Source organism: Onychostruthus taczanowskii, unplaced genomic scaffold (genome assembly GCF_017590055.1).
Source record: "Onychostruthus taczanowskii isolate IOZ18803 unplaced genomic scaffold, ASM1759005v1 scaffold13, whole genome shotgun sequence".
NCBI lineage: Eukaryota > Metazoa > Chordata > Aves > Passeriformes > Passeridae > Onychostruthus > Onychostruthus taczanowskii.
In genome coordinates this window covers 2,879,584-2,901,422 of record NW_024498462.1, presented here as the reverse complement: position 1 = coordinate 2,901,422, position 21,839 = coordinate 2,879,584, and the positions used below count along the sequence as shown (strand labels likewise).

The 21,839-nt window shown below is 41.0% G+C and overlaps 1 protein-coding gene across 5 annotated transcripts in view; it reads right to left on the bottom strand.

Annotated features, from left to right (window-relative positions):
* Positions 1-21,839, bottom strand: part of AFF2 (AF4/FMR2 family member 2) — a 332,371-nt gene that overhangs the window by 134,867 nt on the left and 175,665 nt on the right. For all 5 annotated transcript variants that reach the window (XM_041396527.1, XM_041396530.1, XM_041396528.1 and 2 more), the window contains exon 4: positions 20,019-20,063. In XM_041396527.1, coding sequence (XP_041252461.1) covers positions 20,019-20,063 — 45 coding nt within the window. The remainder of the gene's footprint in view (positions 1-20,018; positions 20,064-21,839) is intronic.

Here is a 21,839-nt window from a genome sequence, read left to right as displayed (position 1 = left end):
TTGCTTTGTGGTAAATCTCTTTATAGCAAAATGATGAAACAGAGAATGTATCACATAATTAAAAGAGGGCCAGGCATTCTGAGCGAAGCAGAAATGAAGAATATTCTAGAACTACAATTATAGGCTTGACCTCATCCTCTTCCTGCCCACACAGAAAATGCACAGAGAGCCTGAGATTCATGGGGAGGTGATGTCAGCCAACATTTCAGAATACTGCCTGTCAAAACACATGTAGTATCCACTGCCTACCTACTTGGCAGGCTGAAGTGTAAGCAAACCTATTAGTGTAAACTCCCTATTAAGGGACACGTGAATATAAAACACTGGGAAAAGGAGCCTGCTATTATTTGAGAAATTCAATTGCAAGGTAAGACATTCTGCCTCCACTGATGTTAGGACTATCCAATCTCTGTATTTACAGAGTCACTTCATGAGCACCAAAATCTCTCACAAAGGTAGAACCTAGCTACATGGAAGCACTTCAATTCTCACTGCAATGAAAATTATTGGGCAGAAAATTCCAGAGAGGATCACACATGCGTAACACAAACATTTAAAGCTCATATAAAACATATAAACATATAAACCAACACTGTGTGTGGAAGGAGTGAGAAAGTATATAATTAGCTAAAAAAACATACCTACATCTACCTACAGACAGGTGCCAGAGCACTGTCAACCAAAGAGCCTCGAGCGGTGGTAAAGAAAGTTTTGTGTTCACTCATCTGAAAAATGCCCCTTCAAAATGTCTGGGCAGCAACCCCACACCGACCACCACACAGCTGCATGTTCCAGTCCCACAGAGCTGAGCTACAGAGGGACCTGCAAAAATGGCACTGCACTGTTGTCAGTGAAGGGTCAAAATCCCAACCCCACGCCCTGCGGGATGTGAGCGCCTAGCTCGCTCCCGCTCTGTTCCTTAAGCACACATAGGTTACCCTGGAGCATCAGCAGAAAAGATGTCATTTGTTCAATCATCCACATGACTTCACCATTCTTTCTTGTGCTCCAATTTCTTCTGGAGGTCCCTCATCTTTAAGTACTTGCTAAGCTCTACTTTGTTTAGCTTGTGAAATCTGATATATTCTCTTAACCTTCTAATATGTTAAGACCATAAAGAGCCACACAGACGGTGTGTGTTGTTTATGTGTCCATTAAGATGTGTCTGTAACCACCTTAGTTTGTAAATACCTGAGAAAACAGACAGGGAATTAAATTCATGGTTTTTTCCAGGAAAAGTTAAAACACTTTAATCAATCCAAATTTGGAAGTCTTTAGAAATTCCTGGAAGTAAAAATAATAAAAGCAAGCATATGAAACACTTTAAAAAGGAATTTAATGGAAACAAAGTAATCCCACAAAATTGAGTTAGGATTTATTTTCACATGGTTTGGACTTAAAATAATTCCAAAATCATGTTAACTGTTGGAGTGGGTAGATGACTGCTATAGAAGCATGCATTTTTTTATAGACCTGGAGATTAAATGAGAAAGTAAACCTTGCACTGTTTCTTGGCTTAAAAGTCACTGTGGTCCTCTGATGTAGTAACATCAAGCATCCTCCTTTCTGAAAATTATTTAAACATTGTTTTAATTGACTCCATGTGTTTTATTTATTAGAGCTAGACATGCTCGTCTCTTCAGCTAAGTCTGGTTTTTTTGGCTATAAAAGCCCTCAGGTAAGTAACTAAGAAGGACACATGCAGACGATCTAATGAATCACCCAAAACACAAATACCCCAAGCAAACCTCCCAAGGGATGCAAAGGTACAAGGCCAAATAATGATTTAAATGGAAGGAGAGAACTGGGGAAGGATTTAAACTTGCAAGTTTTTAAGGAAGAGGTCAGAGAGAGAGAAATGAGTATAGGGGATATGGGGCAGATGGTAAATAGCTTTACAAAACCAGTCCCTAAAATTAATAGCCACCTTCAAGATTTATTTCCTGTCTCTGTATTTCATTTTTCCATCATTTCCTTGTTGTTCAAAAGAAAGTGTACCGTGTTTTTAAGTACAGATAAAAGCACTGAGCCAGGCTCTGAGAGGCCATTATGGAAAAAAAGAAGCAGGATTGTGTACTCTGCGTTCCTACTGAGGCAGCTTCCCTTCCTTGTGTGCTCTGAACTGCTTAGCCTGATCTAATTTGAAGTCTCCCAAGATACAGGGCTCATGCTACTTCCCTGGGGAGAAATGAGGGGAGACATGAGAAGAGCCTTTAATTACAGAAAGAGCTGTTCCTAAAGGAGAGAATAATCTGTTCTCCAGCTTTATGGAGGATATGAACTTCAACTGCAGCCAGAAAAATTCCAGTTAGAAGTAAGAGAAAGCTCTTTAATGGTAAGGATCCTGCAGCACTGAAACAGATTGTTCAGAGGGCTCCACAAACTCCATCTGTGGAAGAACATGCCCAAGAACAGATAAGCACACATCAGTCAGGCATGGCTTAGGCAGAATTGATTCCTACACTGGGACAGGCATCTGCAGGAGATGATGAGATTTCTGAGACCTTTCCGAGCTCTTTTTCTTGTTCTGTAGTTTTGATAGATCACAACTGGTTTGGCCAAACCCTACCCTTACTGCTTCTCTTGTGGATACCTCCACAAAAAGGCAGAAAAACAAAGCAACAATCCCATTTTTTTTCTTCTGTGGCCACAAAGGCAGTCTCAGGTCCAACACTTGCCCACACCATTAGAGGGCAGGCAGTGGAGCAGGAGAAGCAGCCCCACACACATCTCTAGCAATAAATTGAGTCTGAGGCCACTGCTGCTAAACAGACTTATCTGTGATATTCTGTCTGTGAAATGACCCTCTCAGTACTTTTAAATCTGACCTAAATCTGTTGCTTTGAACTTCTTCCAATTCTTGGACACCCAGCATGTTAAAGTTGCATTCAGAAAAAAAATAATACGTGAAGAAGAGATGTTCTAAGGTTATTACAAACTTGATGTTACAGCTGGTGCTAAGCAACCTACTGCCTTGATTGAATAAAGATAGGAATAAAGACAGCCAAGTGATTTACCATTTATTAAAGACTCTATTAATGATTTATTAATGTTTTATTAACTATTTATCAATGCAACCTTAGTAAAAAGCCTGTCTTGTTTCACAGCATCCTTTTGGTCTCTGCATTTATACAAAACTGATCAAACTCTCTCTGGTAGGAAGCCAATAATGCACGAGGGGCAGCCACACTTTCTGTGTGAGATGCACACTGAATTAAAAACCATCCCAGCCTGTTTCAACTTTGGGGGAAAGGCTAAGGAAAGAATGAATATATAGATATATATTTATACATGGAAATGACAAGTAAATGACACTAAAGCCTAAACGAACACAAAGACAATAAACCTATGGGTTGTTTTTACTCATATTCCTTATGAAGGAATGGATAAGTTGAAAAAGCAGCTGGAAATACCCTGACCAGTAATCTGGCTTGCTTTATACTGGGTCAAAAGCTTCCTTAGGAAGGGATTTTGATACATTTTTGGTATTGACAAGGATGTGATAGATAAATTCACCAATATAAATTGATTATAATGTTTCAGCATTTAAAAAAAAAACTTGTCATCAAAGGGATACCACACCTTTTTCCCTGCAAGAGGAAAAAAAAAATTAAAATACTTTGGTGATGGCCTCCAAAGAAAGCTATTTTTCCTGTGAATGTTAAAGCTGAAAACCTTTTACTCATGCAATTGTTTTAGCAAATTTATTACAAGTGGCTAGTGCCCAGCACATATATTTTGAGGAACAATGTGGTGGCATCTACAATAATATCTTTGTCATACTACAATTTATCTTGTTACTGTCCCAAAAACTGCTTGAAAGGCAATTGGAAATACAGTGCATACATGCCTGAGTTTATTATTGAGAAACTAGAGTTGGTTCTACAAAAAGCAACCATTTTTCTGACCACAGCCTAAACCACAGTGTTCACCTTTGGGTTTTATCAATGATGACTAATAAGTTCCCTTTGCCAGCTGGGGAATAGGATGCATTCCATATTATCCAATTGTAAATTAATATTTATTTCCATTTTAACAAGAAGGGGACAGACAAAAATTATATTCTGTGAAAATGAATATAGAAATTGTTTTAGAAGCCAATTGTGGTTGACTATAAATTTTACAGCATATATTTTCCTTTCCTACTTTGTTAGCATTGGAAATCCACAAAGAAATATGGGTATTTTCTTTTTCTGTTGAGTTTCTCAGTATTCTATGACTCCTGTATACCTCAAACTTTTCAATATATTTTCCTTATACTGTAGCTTTTATAACTAATAACACTCATATTCTTTGCTTAGAGCATTTACAAGACAATAAAAAAAAAAGTAAATCATGATTGATGCACTTACTGCTCTAACCAATCTTGTGTGTGTGAAGAAAAACAATGCTCCATTACCGTCAGAAGGTATCTCAGCTCAAGAGGCTGTTTCAGGGGGAGAGTAATGAAGCCACACCACATGAACCCACACTGGATTCAATTTCACAAGTCTGCTACAGTCCTAAGGAAACCACAGCCTATGTAAAAGTGTGTGTGCCCTGTCCAAGGATGCCTGGCCCCAGATGGTGCACGCTGTGCATACAGGAGTTCACCCCCCAGGCTCCTCTGTCAAACAGGCTGAATGCTTTTCTCCAAGGTGGATCAGGATAATTTTCTTCAGGGTCCACCTCAGGAAGATTATATGGTCAAAAACTGGCCTGAATGTATTTTATTGCCTAGGACAATCAATCCTTCAGCTCAATACCAAGCACGTTTTGTGCCCTTCAGCACCTCCTCATGTGTTCTTCGCATTTTTAGGAGCATGCAGCACAATCCCCTATGGACCCACTATAGAAGCACCATTATGATGAGCTGCACAGAACCAGAGATCTGTGTCCCCACTCCTGCCAGGCTTAGACTCCCAGCGCCAGTGAAGTGCATGCAGGACATCGGGAGTTCACAGAATACAACTCGCAAAAAAAATCACACAATGTAAAAAATGAAGCAGGACCTCATAAGAGGCACACAGGACAGCTTTCTTGACAGGTTTTATGTGATGAGAGAATTAAGAGTTCAGTGGGAAATGGGGATGCTGGAACACATGAAGTCATACACCCAGCATGTATGACAGCCTCTCTGACCACCTTGTCTTTGTCTTCCACCATTGTCTGAGCTTCCAACCAAAGTCCAGGACACAAGCAGGAGCCAGTGCTGTCTTTGGGATGAGCCATGAGCTTCCAAATGGTGCAAAGACAGGCATGCACTGACCAGGAATAATGACACTGACAGGAGTGGTAACTGCTTCCCAGCCAGGACAGGCAGGAGGAATCTTGTCAGCTGCAGGAATGTGTGGTTTGTTAAGGACAGACCATAATGGTTGTGTGCAAGGAGAGGATGACTAAAGTTTTGCCAGTCACATGGGAGACGCTGGTCCACAGGAGGTATTTCTGTTTCTATATAACTGTTCCTCTGCACAGACCTACTGATGGGTCAGGAACTCGAGGTCCTGCTCCTCTGGGATGCCACAGACAGTGTTTGGTGTGTGTCTTTCACAGAACACTTCAGAAACACCACGGCAATCATGAGGGCAAAATCCTGATCCTCCACACTTACAAATTCTCAGCTGTGCTGAGACCTTTTCTGCTTAATGTAGCATCCAGAACTGGATATTGGGTTCTGGGTTCACACCAGCTAACACCAGTTTTAGAGTCTCAGAAGTCAGTGATGTGCTCATAAATATTCAGGTACCTGCAGTCAGGTGTACAAACCTAGCTCCAGGAAGTGAGGCATCCTCCAGCTGTCACTCCTGGTGACTAAACCAATGCCTTTGCTGCCCAGCACACAGAACCAGAGCCCTGCTGTGGACAGTATGGCCAGAGCAACACCTCCTGCTCTTGGCAGCTTCTCAACCCCACTGAGATGCACTGCTATATCCCACTGATTTTATTTATTCAAAATAATACTTGTTGGTAACCATCCCCAGGGATGGCACATCTTATTGTCACAAGGGCCCCATGAGGTAGGAAGTATGCATTGAACTGTTAAATACAACATAACATCCTGGCACTACAACAGTATAGTATAAACAAAGGCACAATAAGTCATAAAAAGCTAATTCTTTCAAAAGTTACTAATACCAACATATAATTTCATCTCTGCAATTTAAAAAACATTGGCAAAAAACCCATTCTCCAAGCAAATAAGCAACTGTGTTTTGAAACTATTCACTGCTGGCACTTGTTTAAGGGAATCTGGTAATTTGTTCCATCCATCCTCAGCTTCACAAGCAAGAAAGCATGTCTTGAATTGCCTGTTTTCTTCTCTGAAACTTAGGGTTCACACCAAGAGGAGAGCAGAACTATAATTTACAGTTACAAAACAAGACTACTCCTACCCTGAGGCACTCCACAGTGTGCATTTATACAATACATTACATCATCTCCTTTACATTGCCAGATGTCATCAATTCATGGTTTTTTTCATACAAGTACAACAGGGTGTTATATAGTTACAGGACAAGACCTTATCAATGGAATTTATTATAAAATGCATTAAACTTCTGAAGCAACTCATGGCAGCATAGTGAAAAAATAAAATCTCCAAATTCAATATCAGGCAAAATTAGATTGCTGAACCACAAAACCTCTTGTTCTGTAAGCTTAGCACAGAAACTGTGTAAGTCGTATATTGTGCAATAATTTTTAGACCCATGTAACTAGCTTATAACTTACATCCTGACAATATGATGCAACTGAGTCCAAAAGTCATGAGGAATTTGAAAGCATTAACTTGTGCCAGAAAATACCAGCTTTGGCCTTAAAACAGGAGCATTAATTACCTGAAAGAGCATATAGGGGAAATTAAGAAACCAAGTTAGGCAACTTATTTAAATTTAAAGCCCAATTCTTTTGTTTAAGCCATGATTTGCTTTCATTAAAATTGGACTCTGAGCTGTTACTCAGCAAATACAAAGAAATGAAGCTACCACACACTGCTGCACAATACACACTGAAATCCTTACAAAAGCTGTTTCTTTGCCTTCCAAACCAAGACTCTGCCAGATCTCTTATTCTGCTTACCACACAAGCAGTATTGCAGCAGGGTTTTCCTGCATGGGTGTGCCAGGGTAGCATTTGTTTTTGATGTTGTTCTTACACGGTCTCATCACCTCCACTGTAATGCTGTTAAACCAGCAGACTGAGGCTGAAGCAGCGACACAGTGAACACCTAGAAAGGCTGAAATCTGCCCTTACAAAGCTGTCTTTTTTCACCATTCCTTTTCCTCATCTATGTGATGCTCTCCCTGCCACGTGTCTCAGTTGAGAACTTGCTTCTCCCTTCATGCATGAAGAATTCACTTTCCCCTGTGAACCATGGTTATCTTCCCAGTGCCTACTTCAGAGACTGTGAATGCTCTGCGGGGCACAAGCCATCTCATTTTTTGTCTTATGCAATGCCTAGGGCAGTGGTAAAACTTCTGAATATTGTCTGAAAATCTGGAATAGAGATTATGGGCTGAAAAATCCAATGGATTTGTCCAAAATGTATGGATAACACAGGCACAGCTTGATCAGTATTCATCAAGCCCTGGATATACAAAGCCCGATGATTGGTTCCTCTAATTTTGTCACCTTGGTCTCTTTTGTAAAGTTAAAAAGCTTAGCATGTTTGCCAAACAATACACCACAGGTCCTCATCTGCAACACAGAGGTAGAGTCCTTGCTGCCTCTCATGCTGAACCTTTAATTCTACTCTCTTACAGAAAGACCTAACCAGCCACCTGAAACCCTCTCATGCAACCTGGCATTTATTATAGTAATTTTAGCCTTTAGAAAAGAACAAACATTTCAGTCTGAATTTCCTTTTCCTCACTTGTGCCTTGAAGCAGGTCTGTTCCTGCATCTGTGTGTCCTGTAAATCATGCCAACACTCCCCTTTGATCCACTCCTGCTAAGCTAACAGGTGTAGAAAAAATGGATGTATGTTATAGAAGATGTTTTGATACAACATATACTTTTTTGGCATGTCAGCTTTATCCAAATAAGCTAGCTTAAACAGTAAAGAAAACTGAAGCCAAAACATGCTGAGGTCTTTTTTGATCTCCTTTAAGGTATGGAGGCTTCAGAGTATTTCTGGTAGACAGATTCCCACTGTTGTATACATTTGATTCCTCATTTCCCAGCATGTTCTTCCTTACAAAGCTAGTTGGAGGCTGGAGACGTTAAATACTTGGGACTGCCACTAAGACATACGACAGCTGAGGATGCCTGGTCCCACACAGAGCAGCCCCAGTGTCTGAAATCAGTGTGTTCTGACTGTGCACCAGATTGATAGAGCCTCCTGTTGTCTGCATTTTTAAAAACTTCTGACAGCAAACTACATTGAAACAAACTAACTCCTAAAAACAGGGCTGAAAAAGGGCAAAGTCCGTAACCTTCCTGTCTCAAAGCACTACACTACTTCTTTTCCCACAGGAAAATCAATGAATAGGACACAAAAGCCACAGCACTGTAATGCTGTAAATTCAGCGCTCCAGCATTTAAACATCGTATCTCTACATTACTAGACGATGACATGTATTGTCTTTTTTGCTTCTAGATGGCCCAAAAGGAATAGCCAACTGTTCATTAGTAATAGTTTATCAGGGATTGTATGAGCAATTTGGAACAAACTTGGAGCAAGCCCAAGAAAAGACCACCCAGCAGACTCATGGCTGCCTGGTTAGCTCCAAGCAGTGTGAGCAAGTCACAGCTCCAGCTGCTGTCAAACACTGACAACTACCAGTCACCAAGCAAAGATGAACTGCAGTAAACATGTCAAAGGATGGCGGGGGTTTTTTGGGTTTTTTTTTGTTTGTTTTTTAAAGTACGAAGTGCAATGTATTATTATGTTCATGCAACTACCAAAAGGAGATGTTGATCTCACTTTGCTGGAGACACAGAAAGGCTGGATGCAATAACATGGCATTCTTTTTGAAGGGTAACTTGTGTTGTAAGTGAAAGATGCTAGAAAACAACAATGCTGCTGCAAAGTAGACAGAATGATACATTTAGTCAAATTCCCAGTCTCAGCCTTTTCAAAGAACACAAGCAGTTAGTGCAACATTCCTTAGGATTCCTGTATCCTTTCAAACATGATCGCTTTCTTGTAGTTTACACTTATCATATTAAGAAAAATGGTAATGAGGAGATCATGACAACCTCTTTTAGAAGAAACAATGACTCAATTGCCAAGGAAAAAAAGCAGTGATAACTATTTTCATGGAAAGAAGCCTCCAGTGAATGCCTCACTGTTGAAACTATGTTCTTTGTTTTTGTTTGAACTCAGGAATGACAAGGGGCTGCTCTTCAAAAAAATTCTGAGCACCAGTTTTCATTTGATTGGTGCATTACTTTTTCAGATAACTGGCAGTTCAGACCTCTTGTTGAAAAGATTAGGGACTCAAGAGGCTAGAAATGATAAAATACTGGAATAAGTGGGAAGGGATAAATTGGCTCGATTAAAAAAAAAAAAAAAAAAAAAAAAGTCACTACTGGGAATGCATCTACAAACCAAACATGAAGTGTTTTTATCCTAAGGCTCAGAACAGCATTTTTAAAGGTTACTGTACCTTGGTGTACACAACAATTTCTTTAGGAGGATATACTCATGGCAAAGAAATTAATGGACTACAAAGCCCAAAGGGACTTTTAACACTCAATCCTTGTGCAATAAATGCCATCAGAAGATCTCAAAGCATCCCTCACAAAAAAAAAAAAAAAAAAAAAAAAAAAAATCAGTACCTGCCGTTTTTCTAGCTGGGCTACAGAGGTGAAATTTGGTCCACACTTTAAACCCCTCAATCAACCCACACCAAACACAATGAATACAACTCAGCCTGTTTTTTTCCCTGTTAACCACCCATGCCATTCTGCTATGCCCTTGTGGGTTCATGTTGCTCCTGTTTCACCCTGCGAAGTACCAGAAGGTATTTCCACCTCGCCAACAATATTTGCTTACACATTGAAAAGAAATTTTGGAACAGAGAAAACATTTAAACAAGAACTGTAGAGTGTTGATAACAGGTTTCTAAGGACAGCCACACTAGAGCCCTGGCCCCAGGAGCTCTGGAAGCCATGCAGGAACACTTTCGGCAGGTAGAATACACAGGGTATGCAGAACGTTGAAAAAACAAATCCAGGCACTTGGGTCAGACCTTCAGATTCTTGTTTGGAGACAGCTTTTCTCTCCTGCCTCTGAACAATGGTCAACAAACACCTCAAGGCCCTGAAGAAATCAAATAATCTTCATTCTAATGCTAGAACCTGACATTTTCTTCAGCTGACTTCTGCAAGGCTGGGTGCCTGTATGACTGCTTTTAAATAAAAAAGAAATGTGAGAAATTCATTAGGAAGAAAAAGAAAGAAAAAAAATACAAAAACCATTCTGGTCAGATTTTCCAGTTATCCAAAGAAATTGTTACACTGCTGACAAATCAATGTGGCAGGATCTACTGGCTAATTAAACAAATGTGACAATTTTACTGTGACAATTCGAAAACACTCAAAAGTGCCACCTATCCACAGTGTGCATTCTTCTCAAATGTATATTAAAACCCATGCAGTGTCATAAGAAACTGAAAGGAACTTACATATTCAATAAAAACACAATTATAAGCATAATTTGAAATGTACAGCTAAAATAGATTGGAAGTTCATAAGGTTTCTCAGAACATTAAATTCAATGACACGCTTTCTTTAAAGAAATGTTAGAAATTCAGATAAGCCACAGTATGTAGCATAATTTTAAATATCTGATAGAGCTTTGCTTTTGCCCAATTATCACACCAATAATTCCAGCTGAGGACTTCAATGCATTGTGCTAACAACTAATTTAACTTTCAACAATGGCAGTGTGGGTGAGGTTCTATCTCACCATTTCACAGAAGGAGACATAGTGGAGCAAAGGGGCATCTCAAGGTTATTCAGGAAGATCAAAGGTAGGATGTTTTATCCAAGTCTATGTATTCAAGAATTTATTGAGAGGGTGTACAAAGACATGAGAAGATGAACCATACCAGTCTTTCACTGGCAGGTTTGAAGTGGTGTATTCTGAAGACTCTGACAGCTGGAACAATCTCCACAGGTAAGAAGGAAGATGCCTTCAGTAAGAGCTCTGCTGACTATGGAGCATGACAGACCAACAGCACACAGCAAAGACATGAATCTCCTCCCCAAAAGGCAGCTTCTAGAGCTATTCTCACTGCAGAATGTGGAACAACTTGGGACTTAAGACAGATGATGATCACAAGACTGCCTGGCCACATAAGGCTCCTTCCACAAACCTCACTGGGGCTGGCAAGTCTGACTATGTGTCACCACATGACTCTTCCCAAGGAAAAGTCCACCTGCTTGTCCAAGGGGTCTCTCAGGAAGAAATAAGTTTTGGTCCATACATCAGCTGGTGTCTGTATTCTTGCCTTAAGAAGAAGTTAAACTTCAGTTAAACTCAGACCTCGGTGTATTATGAAAATGGCAACAAGCACTCCTGGTAACTGCTGTAACAGAACACTTCCTCCCATCTCCCAGCCCAACACTGGGATTCAAAGTTGAAACTTCAGGTTTGCTCCAGGTGTCAACTTTGTCCTGTACTCTCTACTTTTCCTCAAGGTGCTCAAAGCAGTAAAGCATCAGAAGTTGCAACATGCAGGTGTAGATAAAGCATAAAGGGGGAAACTGAGCATGCCTCAAGTACCTGGTGTCTTTTTGATTCATCACTTTAATTTCCCTAGTGCTTTCCTTACATATGTTTCTTTTAACCATCAATTATTTTTTTATTGTCATAGCCAGAAACTTCAGAGAGGAATTTCAAAAATGTAAGTGCTGGAAACTGTTTCTGAAGGTTTGTTTAGTTACATCTCCCAGCCCAGTCTTCCCTTGGACACTGGAAGTGTCCTAGCCCTTTTCTAGTCTGCTTCTCTTGACTAATTATGATTAGACTGAGTTATCCTTCATGGACCCCATGAGTCTCCTCAGCAGTGCTGCCTTACAGGGAAGCTTTCTACCAGGATTTAAATCATGCAACACTTGCCCTCAGGGCTGCAAAAATGGAGCTCTTCCCATTTGTGAGAGAAAGAGCCACAGAAGACGTTACAGACATTGCAAACCAGAATTGTTTCTAAAGCATGCATTCATTTCAGAAAGCCTAACACAATTTTAATATGTTTTCAATGTCTTCATCCTGTGCCGAAAGCAATTTGTAATGTAGACTACACATTCTTAATCTATTTAAATGAAAGGTAACATTGCTAGCAGTTCAAACACTCAGTGCCCATATTTACCATGTTTCACTTTGACGGGACAAGATGAAAAAACAAAAATGATTAATCTGAGACCAGAGAAATATTCTACTACCAGTATCTCAAAATAGGACTGGATTCTTTTGTTTAATGCTCTGTCAGTAAGCTGTGTAAGTGGAGTATGAGAGCTTCAGATGGCTTTTCTGCTTGGCCACACTGCACTCCAGCACCACTCCAGGACAGACACACAACAGGCTCTGCAGTTCTTAATCATGTTTTTATACAACATAAACTCATGAGCCCATGAGGTCCTTAGGAGAGGATACCTGTTGAGCCAAACACCATAACACTACAGTGGTGTTTAAAATTTTCCACCCAGTTCAGCACTTGGGGCCTTTTTCTGTTCATGGGAGCATACAAAAGGTCAGAGTTGATCTGACATGCCAGATTCCTTGGGTCTGTTTTCTTTCACACTTTCACTCCAAGATAAGGGAGTTACTCTTTAGTTACAAGGATGAAAAAGGATGGGAATTCACGTCCCAGGGGTCTCCAAACTGGGAGTAGAAATTTTAGTTTTATGACATTCTCCACTCAACTACAAGACTCCACCAAATTGTTTTCCCACATTTTTCATCTCTTTCACTTATTTCTGGAACTGCAAAACTTAGTGGTATTTGAAAAAGTAGTATATAAAATAGCCAATGTTTTTAAGTTCTGTAGAGAGTGTATCTGATCTTCCCCAAGAGTTGCAAAACTTACTATCTTTTCCTCTAAGAGAATAACTTTGCTTCAATTACTTTCTTGTTTGAACTGGCTTTAAAACAATTACTTTGTATAGTCTCATAAAAAGTAATTATTTTTATCATAACAGAGTACTTAATCAGAGCGAGGATGTTGAGCATGTAACATTGCAATACATGGATTGTTTCTGAGCTAACTTTCAAGGAGGGACAGAAACTAAAAATGGTTGTTTTGGTGAAAAGCGATCCTGAAGAGCTTGGAAAACAAACTTCACTCCTTCACTGGCAGTCATTCACTTATCATTTATCATGGGAGTACTTTGTTTCTCTTCAGGAGCAGCAATACATGTCCAAATTCTTGTGAAGTCAGCTCCCTTTACTGTAATTTTAGTAGCAATGGTAAATCTGGCAATGATGGCAGAATTATATTACACTACTGAAATCAGCAATATTTCAATTTGGCAGTACAAAAATATGTGTTAAAATATTATGGTAAAGGAGATAAGAAAACAGAATTGAATAGTGAGTTTGAAACAGGTGCACAGCAATCTCTCTCTCTCTTCTTGAATACCTTTTGTAATCTTTTTTTATTGTTACAGTGTAGACAGGCTGCAATAGATCCACATAATGATCAGATTTTACATTTCAAAGTTCTTTGCTAAATAATTTATTTAATACTGCTATGAAAATAAAACCTTTATTTGATAAATGTGCCTGCAAGCTGGAATCAGACCTTGCTTGTCTGTCCTGACAAAGGTCTAATCTTTTGCTGCATTACATCTTGAAGAGGCATTTATCCCTGTAACAGGCAGGTGCAGAACACCAGCTTTCGAATACAGGAAACTCTGCACACCCACGCGCATTTGTCAGATCAGACAGTCAACCTTTCCTCCCTGTCACCTCCCCAGCAGCACGCAGTCTGCCTTGCCTTCAGCTGGCAGCACAAAGCAGATTTATGCTACAGATCTACACCACAAGTGCATCACTCCCCTCACATGTAACCTGTGCCACGCCAGCCGTGCAACGCGGACCCACAGAACAACAGCCTCACCAAACACCGGCATCGACCCAGCAGCTTCCCTCTGCCTGCCTGAAGGCAGCTCTGAGATTCAGACATGATGCACCCTCAAGTTAATCCAGCTTTGGGAGAGTGCTCCTGAAGTGCTTTTCTCATGGGTGCCACAATAAAGGCACTGTAAAGGTGAATGGCCAAAAATTTGGATAATCCTTTTCTGCCACGGTCAGGTGCAGCACATGGGGGCCAAGGGTGTGCTCTGGGTTGGGAAAACCTAAGGCTGCCTTTTCCAGCTCCCAAAGAGCCTTTTGCACTCCAAGCTTACAGCAGGCTGCCCTCAAATGACTCCAACTATTGATGTCACCCATCCTGTGCGCATACTGGACAGTGCACAAAATGCTGGGAAAAGGCTTCCTTCAACCTTCCTGGAATTGCTGCTGAATGCAAAAATTGTGCTGATAATGTTTGTGGTGATACTGAGAGTAGATTTGAGCTGATCACCTACCAAACTAGGAAGGAGCTGTTCTCAAGGAAATATTCAGCATTTCCATTTTCTGCAGTGAGACCACACCTGAAGAATCATCAGAGCAAAGAACTGGTCTCTGCTTTTATGTATACCTAAAGTAATGCAGAGGTAACTTTTTTTATTTTATAACAGCAGCAGCAACGTAAGTGGAGCTGCTGCCAATTTATACCAGTGTGGGAGGAAGAAGAATTCAATGAACTCAAATGAGATCAGAGGTCAGTGGAATTACCCCTTGATTTATATTGATGTAAGAGCAGAAACTGGTTCTGCCTCCATTGAGAAAATGCTGATAAAAAGCTTGAAAATGCAATGGCTTAGAAATTGCAAAGAAATTAATTGTTTTTATCAATCCAAATCTTTGTGTACATAAGCAGAGTCTGAAGGAAAAAACCAACTCTCAAAGCAGGCTATTACCCGTTCCTTGCATGCTTTCAAAGGCTGCACGCCAGAGCAGGGACAAAGGCCACAGATCCACATTTACACTTGGGTTAACTTTTCAATCCATTTTTTCATTTCAATAGAAATAATAAATCACCTTATCCAGGAGAAAGAAGCAGCTTGACACAAAACATACGGTGCTGGGCTATTTTTATAGCACACCTAAGACGTATAGGGATTCATTTATTTACTCAGCTATTTAAAAGTGGCTACTCTTACTCATACTCTGGACAGCTAAATGCCAGGTTGCTAAGTTACTGTTACTTGACATCATCTCCTCCCCAACGTGTTCCCACATTTGACAGGTTCACATGATTTACTAGGCCAGTCAGCTCGTTATTCACTTGTCCAGTGACGTCTGGATAATCATTTTAAATTCACATCATGTCCTCCCCAGCAAGCCCCCAGACTCCACATGAAAATATTTAAACTACCCGTCAGCTACTAAGTGCATTTGTAACCACTCTGGACAGCCTACCTGTATTTTTCAAATTACAATTATTATAATTAGGTTTAGCATCATTCTTCAATGTTGTTTGTATTTTAGAAGAGAAAACAATTACTGAGGGGCAAATAATGGGCTATATCTGTTACAGTCTCATTTTGCTATGTGAACAGCTCACTTCAGTTGTGGGTGAGACATATTAAATCTGTTAGTGCTTTCAATTGGCATGAGGAAGGTAATCCTATACATAATTTCCAGAGTCAAGGGCATTTTCACCTGCTGATCAATTTACATATTCTCCCATGTCATTAGACAGGAGCTAGTCATCAGAAGACGACCATACAAATTAGACACTTTGCTCATTTAACTCCAGTCATTTTTACACTTATTACAATCTGAACTATATTTGGGATCTGTTTTGCTTCCAGAGTGGAAAGCTTCTAATTAGTATCACAGCTGTCCACATACCATCAGAAGTCCATCTAGTTACTTGATGTCTTCCTACTGTGAATATGCATGTACAAGAATTCTTTTGTTCCTCTAAGCAGGGACGGATTTCCAGAGAGCAGAGCCTGCCTGGGTGCAGCGCTGGGTTATGTCCAATTGATTGCCTGAACACCCAGCCCGAATTTCCAATTTACACTCCAAGTCCTCCAGAACATGTAGTTAAAAAAAAATTTCCTTTCTCTCCCATGCAGTGTTGCGCACTTATCAACTCTTTAGTCAGGGGTAAACCAAGGCTAAGGAAGGTCCCTTCTGTGCTCTCCACAGACAGGAAAAGGATCACTGCTTGTTCACCCTCCGTGTCACCTGCACATCTCCCTTCCCTGGGCCAGCACATGGCTCACATCACATGCACTGACAGCAAGGCACTCTGATGTCAAGCACTGGTACAAGTGGCACAAGTAACAGCTTTGGAGACTGGTTTTAAATGTCAGTTCTCCTGCCCCATCTGCACTTTGTATCACAACATTTCAATGAACTCATTTTTCAATGGATGCACATAGCAAGTGACAACTTAATTTAAATCCGTTTTAATAAAATGTGAATTACACACACATACTTTTAATTGCCTGTGTTCCATATTATCTGCACTTTCAAAACCACTGCATTGGCTGAAAAAATAACCCCAACACATTTTGGAACAGAAAAAAGTGTAGACCACCAGGTATTTGTCTTTATCTTTCAGTTTCAGTAGCAGTCTGTATTAAATGCAATCTGTGCTATCATTACTGTTTGGCCTTAGTTGCATAAGAGATTATGATGATGATTACTATTATTATTATTTATTATTATTTTTCACAACCTTCTCAGCCATCCTGGTTAGAAAAGTAAAATCAGCAGGAGACTGCTCTGCCATTAACCTTTGGCTGTAGTATTGGGAACAGTCCTTAAAGCATTTACACAAGATGACATAAGAAGCTAAGTGTTTCAGGAAATCTAAAGGACTGTGAAATTTTGTCTCTGAAGACTCAGGGGTCTGAATGAAGTCAAGACCTTTCCCCTCACTTGGTTGAAAATTTTAGAATATAAATTCAATTAAACCTTTTTTCTCCAAGATGGGGAAAAGAAAAAAAAAAAAAAAAAAAAAAAAAGAAGACAGATTAGGAATTACAAACCTCTACAATTACAGAGGTCATTAATCAAGTTCAGCTTGAAAAAAGAGCTATGTAAAATCAGAGGTCACAGATCTTTGCAGGAGTATCTCTTCCTTGTAAAGTCTAGCAAAGAAGCCCTTGAGAGTTACTGTGTCTTTCTGAGGGATGGAACTGAATTAATCCTCCAACTTAAAAACCAAAACAAATCAAAACAGAAAAAAATTGCAAACTTCAAGGTATGCTTTGCTCCAAGGGCAAGTGCCAGGCAGAGCACCCTTCCCCAGCTCTTTGGGGAGCACAGCCTGGCAGCAGACACAGCCCAGAGCAGAAACTGCTAGGGGTTGCCAATGGTTTGGTTGGGCAAAATGCAAAATTACAGCCCAGTTGTCCACTTTTGGGGCTCAACTGTCTTGGAATCTTTTGTGTTTACCTCTGTAACATCCCTGACAGGACAGAAATGTGAATAACATGGTGTTTTTACTGAGAAAAGCTGCCATGAGGGAGCTGAGACCCACACTCTCAAAAGTTCATCAGAGCCTATGTAAATGGCCCTGAAAGGCCAAGAAGTACCTGTCAGGGCTGGAAACTTAATCCAGGTTCTCAAAGTGCAAATTTCTGCTGAAACCAAGGGTCATTCTTTCATCTGGAGCAGCCAGCCTGAATCTTCTGACACGGTTTCCATGGGGAGCCCAAAGACTGGATTTTGACCACTGCTGGGCATCACATTCTCTTTCTTATTTTCTCTCCACTGCCTGTCAAGTAGAATATGATATCCTGCATGCAGCCAAAACACATTTCCTGCTAGCTTGTTCCGCAGCATAAATTTGTGAAGAACAAAGTAAAACACTGACAAAACCCAGGTACTTCCAGTGCCAGGTGTGCTTCAGCACCACGTGTGGTTGGAATCCTGAGCCGCTGCCCCGAGGGCATCCAGCTGCGGCTGGGGTCTGCTGGCTCTTTGCTGAGCGGTCCCAAAGCAGCTCTGGGTTGCTGTGCTCACACAGGCAGGGCCGTGCAGCCCAGTGCAGGCAGGTTACAAAAGGCTGAAGGCAACCTGGGGTGCCCAGAGCAGCCCAGGGCACAGAGCCCCTGGGAAGCAGCACCAAACCTCCCTCCTGCACATGGAGGGGAGCACCCTGGGGGAACCATGGCTGAGGTCCATGTGCCAAGGCTGTCTCTGCACCCCAACACTGGTGTCATGTGCCCCAGGTGCCTTCTGGCCATGCCAGCTGCTATGCCTGACAGGTTTACTCCAGGATGGGCACGAGGGATGCTTCTGGGCACCTGCAGCCATAGTCCAGAAAGATCTGATGGTTTGTATCCCTTCTTCACAGGCCCATCACATGTCCTTGTGAGAGAGATCCCCAGAGACATGGAATGCTGCTAAATCCCTGCTCTGTCCACCCCAAGAGTGCCCCCAAGTTTGATGGCTCACTGGTGGCAGGAGCAGGGGCTCTGCAGATCATCCCCATTCTCTAAAGGCAACAGAAAACCTGCTCCAATCTCAACAGGTTTCAGAAGGAAGCCCAGCATATTGTGCTTGCTTGTTGACTCAAATTAAATTCATGGTGTAGGAAATAGGGTCAACGTCTTGATTAGAAAAAAGACATTTCTGCTTCCTGTGATTTATACATGTTGTTCCCACACTAAAAGTGTCACCTGGATGACTGATCCCTGAAATTCACCCCATCACATTTTCTTTTGATGCTTTTTACTGAAAACAACTGCTTTCCCCAGCCAACTAGTCATTAATTTCAACTATAGTAATGAACCTAATTGAAATATATAAAAGGAAGAGACATTTTAAATATACCAAGTATTTTGCAGAGCCTTTCAAAATTTCCTTTGCCTTTGCTCCCTTGGTGTTCCATAGGTAATAAACCTCTGCTCACTTTGAAGGTTGAAAGTAAATATTATTTATTTCCTTGCATTCATTGCTCCTGGGTGCTCATGCAGGTTCTTCTCCCTTACAGCAGGTCTGCATGAGCACACCTGCCCACTGCCTCAACACTCCTGCAGCAACACTGCCACCCCATTAGGACATCTAGAGCAGCCCAAGATAATGTGTGTACAGAAACCAGGAGCAAGTTTTCCAAGCTATTTAACTCTGAATTGTAATGAATAGTGAGAAGCTTCTTTCATTTTATAAGCAAGAGTAAGTCTTTGCAAACAAGCTGGCATGATTGCTACACATGATTTCAGGTCTGGGTAAGTCTGCAGCACTACCTCCAGTAACAAAGACATGGCTGGCATGAATTCCCACTGAAATTTTATCCCTTTTACACCAAAAATCAGCTGGTTGGCTGGCAATCCCAGGCAGGTAGCTATGACAGATGGGAAACTCAACCCATGAGGAGGAAAAGCTAAATCTGAGAGAGGGACTGGTGGGTTGAAAAACTGCCCCCAGGCAAATCTCACTGCCAACAGGGCACCCCAAAGTTGGCGTGTCTGAGAAAGAGCCCATCTTACACTTAGAGTAAGGCATACAACTTGTGCACACTCCCTTTTTCTTATTACATGATCTTGTTGTAATTAAGCCATTCTTAGTTTGGAGTTGCAATTTTCTGTATTCAACCACTGACCAAAGATCACAGAGAAAACGTCTGTAAGTCTTTAACAAAACCATGAATGATGAGCAATTGTAGTCTAGAGGAAGGAGGAAGACTGTAGGTCAGTTTGTGAGTAGAAGAATTAAGGCAACTGCACCTCAGGGTAGGAGAGAAATGTGTCCTGGATAGACTCAGGGACTGAGCATGAAAAGAACAGGAACATGTGTAAATCCTGACTGAAACAAGCTGGCAGATGCAGTCTTAGGTGAACTGATCTCACTAAGGAGTACCCTGGGCCTACCCCCTGTATGTGTCTCTTAATAGAGACCCACTGATATGTTATTATTTAACTATAGTGTTAAAGACAGCCCTGTAAACCCTCTCCTTGGAAGATGAAAATAACAGCACTACAATTATACAGGAGATAAAAAAGCAAAGGGTATTACTTACCCGCAGTATTTCTTCCACACAGCTGGAGTCATTGGGAAGGGCAACCTAGGTTTAAAGAAAAAAAAGAAATGTTTAGTCAGGTGCTGGATGCAAAGTTCAACCACACAGGTGAACAGCTAACAAGCAACTGCCTCTGTTTGAAGATTGCTGTATCCATGCTTGCTGCCTACCAAATTTTCCAGTTCAGATCAACATAAATCATCAGCAGGACCCATTTTGTCAAAAGTTGTTTTTTTCTTCCACGCTGCTTTGTGTTACTAACGACACTTTTGAAGCAATAAAGTACTCTGATTTCCTCACAGTTGAGAACTGGCAGTGAAATTGCCTGAAACTTCTGTAATTGAAGAAGATCCCACTGTTACTCCTATCGGCAGCCTTCAGAGAGAGGGCGAGGTTTGGTTTAACTTGCCACATGCTGCAGAGAAGGACAGAGGTGATAACAGGAGAAAGCTGTTATCATCAACTATCTTATCCTACAGCTTAATAGGCTAACAGCCCAGACAGCTCTTAAAACTTAAACATATACTGTAGTAAAATACTGGTTGGACTATAAGGGTGGTTGCTGATTTTGTTGTCCCTCACTCCATCAGCCTGTTGCAGGTTCAGTGTCCTCTGCAGCCTGCACAGCACACAGGCATCCACCTCCAGCGGCCTGACAGCTGCTCCTTCTCCCCTCAGAAAGATTCAATTTGTCTCTGCACCCAGCCACACCCATGCACACGCACAGAGATGCTGCTAATACATTCCAATTGAAAATACTTGTTAAATGGTACTTACAGCATTTGCCACAATCCTTCATTCTAAGGATATGAACAGGTACAAAATCTTTAAATATCATGAACAATTACAGAAACAACAGGCAGATGCGACCTGTAAGTACAGCCACTCTGTGGCACTTGCAGAGAGCTATGGTGGGCTCTTATCGTGGGGTAAAGCAGGAGAGGAAGAGACAATATTCAGGAAGGTACCAAAGCACAGGTAAGTCCTTTGTGCCATAAATATTCAGGGAGACTTTTCTGTCTGATTCTTCTACCTCATTGCCCTTAGTAACTGGTTTGGTGAAAGACAGTCATGACTAAACTTAATCCCTGTTATCCTAATCTGCTACAGAGCTTGACCAAAGCACTGACCATGGCCTTCTGCCCACACTTCAGCCAGCACTAAGCCTCATGGATAAATCCACACAGCTACAGAAGTCAAAGACCATAGCGAACTTTTAGGATCACCAAGCTCATGCTCTGCTAATGTAGCCCCCTATCTTCTGGTACTATGGCTAGTCTGACCCAAAAACTGTAGGGAAATGGGTCTCCCACTCCTTCCCTTAATGAAGTATGGAGTGTTGTAAATTACTTGGTACTTTCCTTATAATGGTTAAAATTTTGCTTTCAGTGTCAACTCAGCTTTTCTGTAAAGCCCTTCCCATTACTAGAAGTAATCCATTACTTCCCTTCACATTTACACCATACACAGATATGCACTTTTTTTCAAATGCTCTATGTTCAACTTTTACCTTCTTTCCTGATAAACCAGATTTTCCTCCCCTTTGGCTTATTTCATCACTGTTCTCTGAATTCCCAATAGTTCATCAGTATCTTGGTAAAGGATTACCCAAGAGAATATGACTACACCACAGGGATGTTAGTGATTTTTATCTATTATAGATTATAACTTTCCACAATATCACCTTAAAACTGTCAAACAACCAAAAAAAAGGAACCTTACCTTGTGTCCCCAGTTTCTACTCAGCTCAAATTACCTAACAAGTCTGGCTGAGAACTGCCCATGTGTGGTCAGCATAAACTGCAACAGACATGCAGTCCA